This window comes from Pezoporus occidentalis, unplaced genomic scaffold, assembly GCF_034315485.1.
Source record: "Pezoporus occidentalis ecotype Australia unplaced genomic scaffold, CSIRO_AGI_Poc_V1 ctg124, whole genome shotgun sequence".
Classification (NCBI taxonomy): domain Eukaryota; kingdom Metazoa; phylum Chordata; class Aves; order Psittaciformes; family Psittacidae; genus Pezoporus; species Pezoporus occidentalis.
Window position 1 is genome coordinate 1,990,960 of NW_026913038.1, and position 13,454 is coordinate 2,004,413.

Below are 13,454 nucleotides of genomic sequence, written 5' to 3' on the forward strand. Positions count from 1 at the left end.
TCCCTTTACACCATCCAGTCTCAGCTGGGAGCTAGCTTGCCCTCCTTTACTGGAGGATGATGCTTAACCTTATTCACTGTGCATTCCAGTAACAGCTCACCTCTTGGATCATAACCAGCTCAGGCAAACAAACACCGTGGGGCTGACTGGTGCCCAGTGTTGTGTCTGTCTGCTTTTCTGGGAAGAGTCATGGATGCAGAGAGGGCAATAAGGAGCTGAGGTAAGATTGCCTCGGGCTCAAGACACAGGTAACAGGAAATCTTACAGTGCAAAGGGATTGTTTCCTTACAAACTCCCACATGCATATGACAGAACAGACTCAGCCAGGAAGGAGAGTGGTGGTGTAGTGATTTGCCAATAAAATGTAGAGAGTGCAGAGGCTTTTTGGAGTCCTGAAGTGGGATTATGTGCAAGGGCACCTGAGAATCTTCAACAGATCTGAAGCAGAGAACAGACTCCTCAGGAACAAAGTGGACACTGTGCTGTGGCTGGCTTTCAACACTGGGAAACTTGTGAGGGAACTGCTGGGAATAACACCAACACCTCACAGGCTGGTGGGAGCCCACAGCCCCCTAGACACAGGACTGATGCAAACCCAGGCTAGACAGTGCCTGCTTGCAAGACATGATGGTCTTCAGGGGCAGATGGTTATTGCTATCACAGTTACGTGGGCCTGAAACCAGCCAAGCTGTGTGCTGCATAACACAGCAATTAGAACAAGGCAAGTATTCCAGTCTTGCCTCAAACCTGAGAGCAGACTGCCAGCTCTCATGAGTCACCTTTACACTGCCAAGGAGCAGTTCCTCCAACTCACATCTGAGGGTTTGATTTGCAACAAGCTTCCTGTTCATAAAGATACATATCCATACCTAAAAACCACATCCTTCCTCTCATATATTTCTTTTGCATTCCCCTCCCTACTGACTCCTCCTGTGTGTCCCTGTCTCCCCACTTGGAACCTGGGACTTCCCCATCTCTTCTACAGCTGATTTCCTTTACTATCTCTTGACTCTCATCCAGGCCCAGAGGCTCTCTTAGGATCACCTCACCCCTACCTCTCTTCCTGGGAAGCGTTTCTCATCTTCTGCCAGGATGTGTAGCTGACTTTCCTCTGCTCCCGAGACTGCTATTCCTGTGTTTCTTTCCTGGCACCTTACGTCTTCCCCATCACACTGCTTCCCAGAGCCACAGTGAGCCCACCGAGTCCGTGATGACTCTGCACTGCTAATGCAGAGAGGTTCCATCATCTGGGTTACCTGCAACATGGAGATTTACAGCTTCAAATTCTGAAGGCAAAAGGAAGAAGAAATAAACAGCACAGATGCTATTTTTGCTTTCACTCACTCACGCCTTTCCATTTTTAGGAATCCTTGCAATATCTCCTGATGAAGCCCTGTGTTGTTATTGAAGTTTGAGTTCAGTGACATCTCTGTGCTTTAGGTGAGCTGTTTCAGCAAAGCAACTGTATTTTTGTGATGCCAGCTCTAAATGGGAGGAAGGGCTAAGGCTTGGGGTAGGGAGCAAGTGAACTTGGGGCATCTGCTCCTCCCCCAGACTGTTCCTGTGTGTAGGGATGGTGGAGCCCCTGATAACCCTCATCTTTCAGGAAGATGCCACCCACTTTCTTGTCATCCAAACAATCTTACCTCTGAGAAGACCTGGAGAAGACTGTCATCTTCACATGGACTCTCTGCCTTTTGGTAGTCTTCACTATCATCCTCCCAGAGAGGATCACTGAACTCTGGCTCACAGTCTGCCTCTTGGCTGCTCTCCTCTAGCTTCCCCATGGCCACCTCTTCAGTATTCCTCCAGCTCCCCATGTCCAGATCCAAGCTTGAATCCCAGCTATGAAGAGACTGGAAGTCACTGTTCTTCTCTGACTCGCTGTGAGACTCTGTCTCGGACTCGCACCACACCCAGGTATGTCCCACCTGCAAACAAGCATAAAGAGACAGCAACGTCTTTGTACCCTGATCCAGAACTGCAAAGCCCAGCTCATGTCCTGACATACTCGAGAGCCAAAGCATGGGAAGGACTCTGTGAGGTGAGCAGCCTGCACCTGAGCCCACATCACAGCATGTGGTAGGGCTGTAGTTCTGCACCACAAACCACCACTTCAGATCAACTGAGCTTCAGGTTTTCTTGTGCCTGTGCTGTGCTCTCCCCCAGCCCAGGGGTCTGTGAGTTACTGTGCTCGGGTGATGCATGTTTAAGGTGCCAAAGGCATTCAGTAGAAAGCTCAAACCATGTCACGCTGTGGCTCCTGAGAGCCAACTGGGGCAGTTGTGAACACCTAGAGACTCCAAGGACAACTCACTGAAGTTCCCTTTGCTGCCCATTTATATTTACACTTTTTACATAAAAACATTTTATACTGGAAATAACTTATGACAAACCCCACAGGCACTTTGTTTTGAAAGTGACAAATGTGATTTAGCTGGATGGTGGTATCTTGTGTACCCAGTGAGAAGAATTATAATCACATGCTGACGGGACAGTTCTACACAGCTCAGAAAATAAAAGCATTCTTTTAAGAAGGAGGAAACCTTTCATTTCATCTCTGTTCACTAGTCCTTGCCTAAGTGTCTCCTGCTGCATAAGTCCACTATGAGTTCTCTAAGTCAGGGAACTGCTTGCAGAGTCACAGTAACAACAATAAAGACTGCAAGAAAAATGTGTATCTTGCCACTGAACTCAGTGCTGGGTGCTGTACCTATGGAGAATTCTATGCGTTAATTAGCAGTGTCTCTACAGCTTTAATTATGTACAACCTAATTTTCCCAGACTTTTGAACAAGCACATTTCTCACCAATTTCCTTTTGCATTCTCAGGGCTGCTAGCACAGCTACAGCTATAACTTGTGGTACAAACTTGTTTGCTTATTTTATGAACTAGGAGCTAGGATCTAAAAGGCTGTTCTGAAGCCTCTTTCAAAGTTAACTTCAGCGGAAGCAGATGAAATATGATGAGGTAAGAGATAACATTACCTGCTCTCACCTTCCAGCTGAAGGAGTTGGCAAACTGTGATTTCATCTGAAGAATAACCCCATGCCTAAAGTGCTTTCCTGCACCAGCAGCAGAGCTGGCTGCACACGCAGAACCAGACACCACAGCTCAGCTAAGAACTGAAAAGCCTTAGCCCAGGGTAATCCAATCACTTGTCATCATCTTTCTGTATTCCAGTTGAGAGGGATAAGGATTTTCAAATCAGGAAGCCCAGGGAACTTGGGCATAAGCATTGATTAAAAAGCTCTTTGGCCTTATGTTCAGTTTTACTAAATCCTGGAAGACTCAAGATGCCAGAGAGCAGAGCAGCAGCATCAGTGCAAGACAAGTAGGATGAGCGAAATGATTACAGACGGCTTAGTTCCACACCAATTCTGTACCAAAAAAAAAAAAAAAAGGACAAAATGATACAGACTTCAGCTCTTAATTAAGAACTGGCTGACAGCTCTTAATTATGTTGGCTACGTAAGTCACCAGCAAGGAATCATTATCAAATTGGAAAGTTTTAGTTCGCTTTGGAGAGATCAGGCACTGCGCAACCCTTGCTGATACAAGAAGCTGTTTGAAATAAAGATGATGGCCTTTAAAAGGAACGTACACATCAAAACAAGAAAAATGATAAAAGCCTGAACCCTGGTACATGAAATGCAGAATTCACAATAAAGTCGGGAAAAAAAAGAAAGAAAAAAAAAAAGAACAATTTGCTAAAGACATAAAAGCAAATACCAACAACAAACCCCATCAAAAACATCAGAAGTAGAGAGCTGCCAGATGATCAGTGGGGATGATGCATGATCAGTGCCAAACATCTCAGTGGAAAATAGGGCCAGTTGGAAAAACCATATTAATCATCGTTATCAGCAGTTGCCACAGAGATCACAGGAGACTTTCATTTGGAATGGGTCTGGGAGACTGTTTCTAATTAAAATGTCAATGGTGGAGGATTTTAGAACAACTCGAGGGAGGGAGTAAACCTTCAAACTCATTAAGATTCACTTATGGATCCTAAAGAAGCTTAAATATAACATGACTATGCCTATACTGTGTAACCTGTCACTTAAGTTAGCCCCAACACAGGAGAACCAGAAAGGTTGCTTTTATCTGCCTGTAACAGGGTGGCTGTTGGGAGATGCAGCACAGTAAGCCTCAGCTCTGCACTAGATAGATTAGAATGAAGCATTAGGAAAAATAGAATTAGTAGTCAGGGTGTGAGATGATGAACTGGGAAAGAAGCAATGAGGCTCTGTAGAGAAAATAATCTCTTAGATTTTGAAGATCTTAAATGGCATTAGAGATTATTAAAATGTTATAGGACAAGCAAAAAGGTTGAGAGAAAAATATCTGGTTAAGAGAAGAAACCAATGCTAGGAATGAACAGCAATGCTTTCCATAATGAAATCAAGTTACTAGTGGGCATGCTAAAGGTCCTCCCATGTGCTGCAACCTCAGTTTTTCAACATGGACAAAGATGGGTCAGAGTTGTTATAGAGAGGGAGCCAGACTCTTCTCTGTGCCCAACAGCGAAAGGAGAGGGGGCAGTGATGACAAGCTGCACTAAAGGGAATTCAGACTGGATGAATGTTTACTCTGTGAGGATGGGTAAGCACTGAAACCAGTTGTCTGGAGGCGTTAGGGAATCTCTACTCTTGGAGACATTCAGAACTTGACTAGATAAAGCTCTGAGAAACCCAATCTAAATTTGAAGGTGGCCCAGCTTTGAGCAGCAAGTTGCACTAAATAAATGTGCAGAGGTCATAGAATCATACTATCAGAAAATTGCACCTTACTTAGAATCACAGTATCAGAAATGGGAACCTTTAAAGGTCATTCAGTCCGCCCCCCCCAGCAACAAGCAAGAATGTCTTTAACTAGGTCTGTTTTTTCAGAGTCCCATCCAGCCTGGCCTTGAATGTTTCCAGGGATGGGGCACCTACCACCTCTGGGCAACTTGTGCCAATGCCTCACCACCCTCATCATAAAGATTTTCTTCCTATATCTAATCTAAATCTGCTCTCTTTCAGTTTAAAACCACTACCCTTTGTCCTACTGCAACAGGACTACTAAAAAGTTTGTCCATAAAATAGATGAAAGCCAAAAGAACCCTGTAACTTTTTGTGCTATGAAATTAACCACCTGTGATCTCTGGAAACTGAGGACATAAAAATTCTTATCAGAAGTCTGTCCCAGTTTTAGTAGTGAAGGAAAATTAACCAGTAAACAAACCAAAGGAGTCCACATTTCTCGCATCAGTAGAGTGACTCTTGGTGGAAATACCCTCAGCTGTACATGGACTCAACACTGCAGACACAACCAACTCCAACACAAAACTCGTGAAAATCAGGAACTCTTACAAGGTAAGGCAACAATCCCTCTGGTCTCAATCACAGTGACTCAGGTTCCTGCAACCTGTGTCAAAAGGCTGCACCCTATACATTCTGCACAGTGTAGACCACTCCCAGCTACTGCAAGGATCAGGAAGGATAATGTTGGGGGTTTTCCTCCCCCTGGAAGTTCACATTGGCAGAAAATTCACATGTTTCATCTCAGAGGTCGTATGAGCAGAAAATGACTTGAGAATTGTCACAGAGAACTTAAACCTCAGTTAAACATCCATGTTGCTGAGGAAAAGAACCATAACTTCCAGTAGAGAGAAGCAGTTCAATTGTGAGCTCAACTGTGAAACCAGGTACTGGCCTGCCTATAGCTGCTGGAATCACAGATTTTCACTCTTTAACAAATCTCTGGGAAAGAATGTAAGGTACGTTTCAATACACTGGTCTCTTAAAGTTCTGACAAGACTGTAGGATTTAACTTTGCACAGACAGATCCACCACTTCACCACAGTGTCATGTTCTCACACATTCAAGCACGGAAGCTTCCCCTCCATCCAAGCATGACGCAACATACCATGACTGATGGATTGTCTCTAATGTCAAAGCTCTGCCATGCTTGTTACAAAGATAACTGGAAGAAAGTTATATTTATAGATATTTCAGACAGGTTTGCACGCTTGTACAACACCAGGGCCCCTCACTGCAGAGCGCTGCGATGTTCAGTACACTGCACACTGTACACTGTATTTGTTCCCAGACTTTAATATACATACACATTTACACATCACTAGTAAAAATCTGTACACTTCACATTACAGTACATACGAGCCACCAGTTGCTAGCTAACACCAGAACACTGATGAAGCCCAAGACGACTGCCCTAAAACAGGCAGGGGGGCTAGTCTTCCCCTCCAGGAAAGTTTCTTTGGGTTACACATTCCGATGAGATACTGTTTTCCAGAGGGGCAAGCGAAGAAGGTGGGCCAGGTCCCAGAAATGGACCTGCAGCTTTTCTTCCTCCTCCAACAGCTGTTAACAGCGTCTTGCTTGCACTTCAGCTCTGGGTGCCAGGTGCTGGGGTTTTCTGACTGCCTGCAGCATCATTTCTTCATCTTCATGTCTGCCTCAATGGCGCAGCGACGCCCTCTGGTGCCTCCATCCTAGTGACAAGGCAAACAAGAGTTACGCAACCCAAAACACAGAACACTTCCTCCAGCACTTGGGGAGGTAAAGAACTGTGCATCTGATAACAAGCTTTCATACCTTCCAAACAGGAAAGCTTCCTAAGGGAAGCTGTCCTAAGACAGCCTACCTGCAGACCTACCTAAAGTTCACCCTGGACACAGCACAGGTGCTGGGATGTGCAGCATCTCTGTGCACTGTGGGCAGCCAGGGCAGAGAGAGGCACAAGGCTCTCACCCAGACAGATGCTTTTTGAGCCTGTACAGTGCAGGCTTTCTCCTAAGCAGTAGCTGCTAGCTTGGCTCTTAAGATGGGAAGAGGAAACTGCTGACTAACCTACCTTATCAGCTGCTGATCCCTATGGGAAGTGCTCCTCCAGTTGAGTGACCCTGGCTCCCTAGTTTCTCCCTAGTTTCTCCGCACAGCTCCTTTCCATGAGCAGGAGGCGAGCTGAGAGCTTCCTTTGATCCGCTGCCCTCTCTCTCTGGCTGACATGCTGACTCTCCTGGAGTACTCCTCTGTCTTTAGACATACGCGCGAGAAAAAACCAACTCTCCATCTTCCTCCCCTCTCTCCTCCCCACAACTCAGAGACTTGGAGTTTCCTGGAGGGAATATTTTTCCAAACACTTTCAGATCACCACAGGCACAGAGCAAGATATTTCTGCAGAGTATCTTATTTGCTTTCTGGACCATGATTGATAAAGGAGTACACAGATGACTCCTCACTTTCCCCAAGACCTTTTGTACTGTCTTGAACGTGCAGAAGGGGCAGCTGTATAAGCATAAGAGATGTAGGAACTACAGTAGTGCACCACTTGGTCTGTCTTCCCACTTACATGGAAAGAAAGCAGGAGAGAAGTTGTGGAAGAAAGCAAAGGCAGATGACAAAACGAGAACACCTGGAACCAGAAGACTGAAGCCCCTCCCACTCACCCATGCTGAGAAAGGGACCAAGATATTTCTTCTCTAATGATTCCAGTTGTACAACCCCTAAGTTAAACACACACCGCTGCAATGCTAAGGATGCTGTGACAGTGCAGCAATCACCCAAAGAGCAGAGCACACTGCCAGCAGTACTGCAGTACCTGCTGCAGCCTTTCAATACTTACAAAGAGAGAGAGAAGGAAGGCAGGAGAGCCCATTGGGACACTGTCCTGTTAAAAGGCCAAACAGAAGGACTTATCAGATATCAGATATGGAAATGCACACACCACAGAAGCACTGAGCCCACACAACAGCATAGAGAAACACATGCCCCATTCCCCTTCCCGCATGGCGTCAGTTTTATGCAGCAGGAACATAAAAATGCACAAAAGTGGGATACTGCGAGAGCCAGAATGCTAGGAAAGGGACATTCCCTCGTTCATGGCAAGGCCTAGTCTACCAAACAATCTCTGCATTTTGCAGTTGCCACTAGAACTAAGCAGGCAGTCCTTGCTGTCGCAATGCTACATGCACTAGCTGACAGCACTTGAGATCACTTAATCAAGTTTCAATGTGTCTTTACAGAAGAAAAAAAAACCCAACAAGCAAACCTAGATTGCTGTTGTGGAAGTCAAAGGTTCTCTGGTGCGTTTTACACAGCAAACCAGAGCAGAACGATTCCCTGGTTCTAAAAATCTGACTGTGAAGTGAAGGACAGGGCAGAGGCTACTCTTCCAATTCTCTACACCTTCACCATCCTGCCATATTATGCCTCTTCCAATACTCTGTTTATTTCCCTACAGTTTTCATCACCTGTTTTTAAAAACAGGGAATGGAACTATTTGGATTACAGAAAAAAACTCATGAGATGTGCCTCTGGGAGGATGTACAGCTCCAGAGCTGAAATCTCATCAATGGACACATTTAAAGAAAAACTTATTTGCATGAAGGTGCTGGAGCCACTGCAATCTCAAAAACATTCTCTCCCTTTGGTATGGAAACTTCATGCAGTATTTTGGGTTTCTTTAAAAGACCCCAAGTGCCCTTCCACAGCGTGAAGCATCCTCACCTTCTCTGAAGCATCCTGCTTACGAGTGGAGTCGCGCCCACGTAGGCTCTTTGCACTGATCCCTGACTCTGATGTTTGCATGATCAGTTGTGTGGCCAGAAATTGCTGCAAGAAAACCACACTTTGTTAAGATACTCAGTCAAAACAAGCTCAGTTAGTGAGTGTCAGTTAACTATCACAAATCACAGTCTGGGAATGACTGGGTTAGAGGCAGTTTCAGTTCCTTGTCTGCTACTCAGAATAAGTTTCTGCAATTACCTGAGAAGCCACAAGTCCTGAGGAGCTCTAAAACCCCAGTTCAAACTGTGTTAGCACTACAAGCTGGGACACTCTACTTCATAAGCCATTTTAAATGGCATATATTCACAGGACACAGTTTCATGTACACTTTGTACCAGCGTAAACCAGCACAGCCACCAAAAGCAATCGCGTCCCTTGTCATTCACTGTTCTCATTGCTTGTTTCTGTTCCTCAACCACACCCTGGTTCTTGCTGGCCTAAGCATTTCCCTGAAGGAAATTAGATTTGAAATTGGTCTGGGCTGAACCTTAAAAGAAATTCTGCTGTGTTACATCTAACTTACCTACAATCTAGTTCACCAAACACCTGAGCTAGCACAAGAGAGGTGCAGAGAAAGATGAGACTGCTTCAGTCAGAGACACTATGAGCATAGCTGTGGTGTTACATAAGTCTTTCCCATACTTATGGGCTAAGGCAGATGCACTTTACCTGGATCTGCTCCAGGACATCTCGCTGCATCTCCACAGCCATGTGGTACACATCATGGTCAGAGCTGTTGTACATAACTGCATTTTGAAACATCAGCATAATGTCACGCTGGAATTCAGCTGTGGTTCGTATCAGCCCATTCTCAATGTTCTTTTTGATGGTAGATAAATCCATTGGCCTATGAAAGAAATGCAGTCAGAAACAGCAACAGAAATATCTCTTTACTCACTCTCTTGCAGACAGTACCACATCTACTTAGACCACCTATTTAATTTAGCCAAACAGGTTTCCCCACGCACAGACTGTGTTCCTGAATTCCAAGGCCCTGGCCAGAGGACCCAAGCTGTCCAGCAGTTATTATGAATGGTAAAAACACCCCAACAGATGCCTCAGAGAGGCATTTGCCTTCTCCAGGCATCAATGAAAGAGACATTAAGGAGCTAGAGCTGCAGCCACTGAATTGTTTAGGAGATATTTTGGGGGATAGGAGGAGATTCTAGTAATTCTTCCAGAAGAGTCTGCTATCTGGGGCAGTAAAAATGCTCATTAAAGAAGATAGGTCTCTGAAATTCCTACCCTTGGACAGAAACTGTAAAAGCAGATCAGTCACGTACCACCTTACAGATAAAAAAAATATGTGTAAGCCAGTGTGTGTTGTTCAAAGATAGGGCTGTGTAAAGATATCTGTCTGTTACTGAAGACAACCCTTTTCTTGAGGAAACCTGCTTCTGACTGAATCATGCCAGAAAAAAATAACCTTCCAAGTTTTGCAGTTGCATGGCAACTAAAGCTACATTGTTCCTGCCAGAAATCCTTACACAAATGTGCAAATACACAGAGTTCAAATGATGGGAAGACTGCTGAGACTCACCTCTGCACAATACTGTGGTAGCCTGGTGCTATATCATCAGTTACAGGCTGCAGGAAGACATTGGCGTACCTGCAGAAAGAAGGAGTTCACTTAGTGTCCTCCTTGCTGGTAAATCTTGGGTTTATGCTCTCACGTTTATTTGTGTGCTAACAGGATGATTCATCATAACCCAGTGAGCCTCCAAGAAGGAAGAGTGGAAACTTGTCCAGGATTAGTCACTTCTTTCTGCTGGTTCTCCAGATATCAAACCCACCTGTGATTAGCTGCTGCTCTCCAAACTAGCATGATGGCTTTCTTCCAAATCTTCTGGGCCTGTATTGCTTCCTGGTCTTCACTACACACTGAGCTGGGAAGAAAAGAATAGAACTTCCTTCAGGAGTCTGCACACTACCTCACAGCAGACACCTTATGGTTTGTTTTGCCTTTGACATGCCTACACTAATCCATGGGACCTGGTGCTACAGTGCTGCCTGCGCACTTGCAAGCAGAGACCCAAACAAATCATCAACAAATTCCCCCTCTAGAGCTGCTCAGCCAGCAAAACAGAATCGTGAATTCTATGTTCCTCCCACAAAATAATGTGGGATTTCACTTGTGTACCTGAGAGCTTCACTGATACTTACAACTGCGAGGAGGCTGGGCTGCTGGGGATGGAGTCAGCTAGCGTGTGAGACTGTAAAGGTGCATTATGGACACTGAAGCCATCATCACTCTCGCTCACGGGGGGTTCATTATCCATCTCTGACAGATATCCCTCACCCTGATCTTCTTCTTTGGGCTCCTCCAAACTGGCAGCCTCACTGGCACCATCCTCATCATCCTCTTCACCCTGCCCATCCTGAAACACAAAGTTCATGAGTCTGCACAGCCAGCTATGGCAGCAACCTAGAGCCTCCAAAGCAACTATGGTTCAGCAGCGATTTTCTTGCTATGCTGCTGACAGCTGTACAGGCACTTTCCCAAAATCCCAGTCACTCTACCCTGCCCTGCCTCCCCCCGCAGACACAGAAACACACACAGAGCTTAACAGTGCCTGAAGCAAGCTCCCCTTTAGCTCCAACTGCAAACTGCCCACTTCTCAGTGCAGAAAGTGGAACATAAGCTCTGCTTTTCAGCAGATGGGAGCCAGGAAGCAGTAGCAGTAAGATGTTACTAATACACTCAAGATGACTACAACCAATTGAGAATTACCTTCATCTGACTCCTAAACAGGGCTTGGGCCTCCTCCTTCATTGACTCTGTGAATGAAAGAAAAGCAGAAAGGTTGATTCTCCAAAGCAGTCTTTCCTACAAAAGCTCCTGCACCAATACCTACTGTCCTGCAGTAATTAATACTGTTCCTACACGTATCTTTTCTCCCTCCTCCCCAAAAGACCTGAACCAGATCACTGACAACTATCCAGCTAATAATGTTGCATGTAAAAGATTTCCTAGCTGAATTAAGTTACCTGACAGCTCAAATTTGTGCTGAACATCAGCCTGTGAGGAGTCTTCACTCACATTTGGGACTTGTGGAGGGGATGAATCATCATCAGGTGGGGTCTGGAGGGAAGAGAAATGCACAAATCTAGATGTTTGTGTCAGCTTACTTCAGTGAAGGTGTGGGCACATCTCACTCACTCTAACCTAACTCAAGGCAAAATGAAGTTCACTGAGCACCTTCCCAACAGCAATTCTGCACATGGGCGGGGGGAGATACACAAAGGTACTGCCTAAAGCAGAGAGCTTCTCTGCAGATCGAACAGATCAGCAGCATGACTCCCAAGAGAACAATCAGTCACATTCATTGAAGGGATACCTTCAACCCAACAGTCATCCTTCCTCTAAACTTCTCTCCTACCTACCACAACTTCTCCTTTCTTTCCCCACACCAGTTCCAGACAGCCTTTCTGCCCACATACCTCTGCCTTCACTGTATTGTGCACCATGTCTTCTCCCTTGGTTGATTCTATCTCGATTTCAGAAGTCTCTCCTACTGTTACAGCTGCTCTTTGATCTTCTTCTGTCTCTTGACTTCGAAGCTCTGGTGTTTCTGTCACTCTTGCAGTTGCTGCTATGGTTTCCTCAGAGCCCAGCTGATTCTGCTCCTGCTCTGCAGGTTCTGTCTTTATTTCTGATCCCAGATCACCAATGCCCATTAGGTCTCGAATTCCCTTTGCCTCTGCCTCCTCACACTCCAGTCTCTCTTGCTTCACAGTCACAGACACTTGGGGTATCTGGGCCTGTTTCTCATGCTCCTGACGAATTGAGTGCTCCCACGGGCCAGGCAGGGTCTGAGGGTCATCTGTATCTTCACAGAAAGAAGACAGAGCAGCTTCTACAACTGCTGCATCCAGGACTTCAGGGTGGTCGTCTACCTTTATTGCCAAAACACAAAGCAATGCAGGCCAAGGTCAGAAAAAGAGATTAAAAAAAAAAGAGTTTATGTTATTTGGTAATGAGACAATTGTGGAAAACCTGGTGTACCGGGTTTACAAAGCTGCCTTTCACAGCCAGACTCTTATCAATCCCTGTGGAGCTCCAGTTTCAGAAATACAGCAGTTCTGGAGAGTGTGCTGCAAGCAGTGCTCATTTGTCTGCCAGGGTCATAACCCAAACCCTACCCAACATGAGGAAGTAAGAGATCTCTTTCTGCGCTTTGAAGAGGAGCACCAGGCTAAATGTAGTAGACTAGCAGCAGACACAGTAGTGTCACAGAGCCGTTTCCTACTGATCTGCACAATGATGGTGAGAATGTGCATTTTGCAATAGTTATTTTCTTGCTGGTCTAAACTAATCAAATTGGTAAACAGTAATCACTTGACATTAACCTAACTGGATGTGGAGCAAAAGGTGCTGTCATTCTGCTTTGCCTGCTTACCTTGTCCTCAATGATGGCTATAATATTTCCAACTGTATCGAAGTCCAGCTCTTCCCCTGTATATGACACTGCAATATCCATTTTCTCAGCTAAATCCAGGTCTTCTTTCCCATCCATGCAGTGATCTTTGGAAGACCCTGCAGTACCACCAGCCCCAGAACCCAGGCACTCTTTCTTGATAGAATCAATGATCATCGATATTTCACTGCTGTCCATGGACACTGTCACAGTGTGGGTATCAGACACTGCCTCCATAGAAACACAGGCTTCTGGCTGGCTCACTGCACACGGATGAAAGTTGTCAATCAGAGACAGATCTGAAGAAGTCAAGCCCACATAAATAAACACTGCAGTGGATAAGACTAACCACAAGTATCCTAGGTTCACCCACAACAGCATGGCTTAGAAAAATAATAGAAAAACAGGGGTTTGCTTTCCCACAGTAGAAACAAAGTGAGATTCCAGCCCTTGAACCACA

General features: G+C 45.4%; 1 protein-coding gene across 4 annotated transcripts in view; it reads right to left on the reverse strand.

Moving 5' to 3' along the window:
• Nucleotides 1–13,454, reverse strand: part of BRD8 (bromodomain containing 8) — a 30,329-nt gene that overhangs the window by 3,219 nt on the left and 13,656 nt on the right. For all 4 annotated transcript variants that reach the window (XM_062607659.1, XM_062607661.1, XM_062607660.1 and 1 more), the window contains 12 exons: nt 12,977–13,257; nt 12,018–12,473; nt 11,565–11,658; nt 11,308–11,354; nt 10,740–10,954; nt 10,370–10,462; nt 10,117–10,185; nt 9,246–9,423; nt 8,517–8,621; nt 7,633–7,677; nt 1,647–1,931; nt 1,056–1,256 (listed from right to left, as the gene is read on the reverse strand). In XM_062607659.1, the coding sequence (XP_062463643.1) occupies nt 1,056–1,256; nt 1,647–1,931; nt 7,633–7,677; nt 8,517–8,621; nt 9,246–9,423; nt 10,117–10,185; nt 10,370–10,462; nt 10,740–10,954; nt 11,308–11,354; nt 11,565–11,658; nt 12,018–12,473; nt 12,977–13,257 (2,069 nt within the window). The remainder of the gene's footprint in view (nt 1–1,055; nt 1,257–1,646; nt 1,932–7,632; nt 7,678–8,516; nt 8,622–9,245; nt 9,424–10,116; nt 10,186–10,369; nt 10,463–10,739; nt 10,955–11,307; nt 11,355–11,564; nt 11,659–12,017; nt 12,474–12,976; nt 13,258–13,454) is intronic.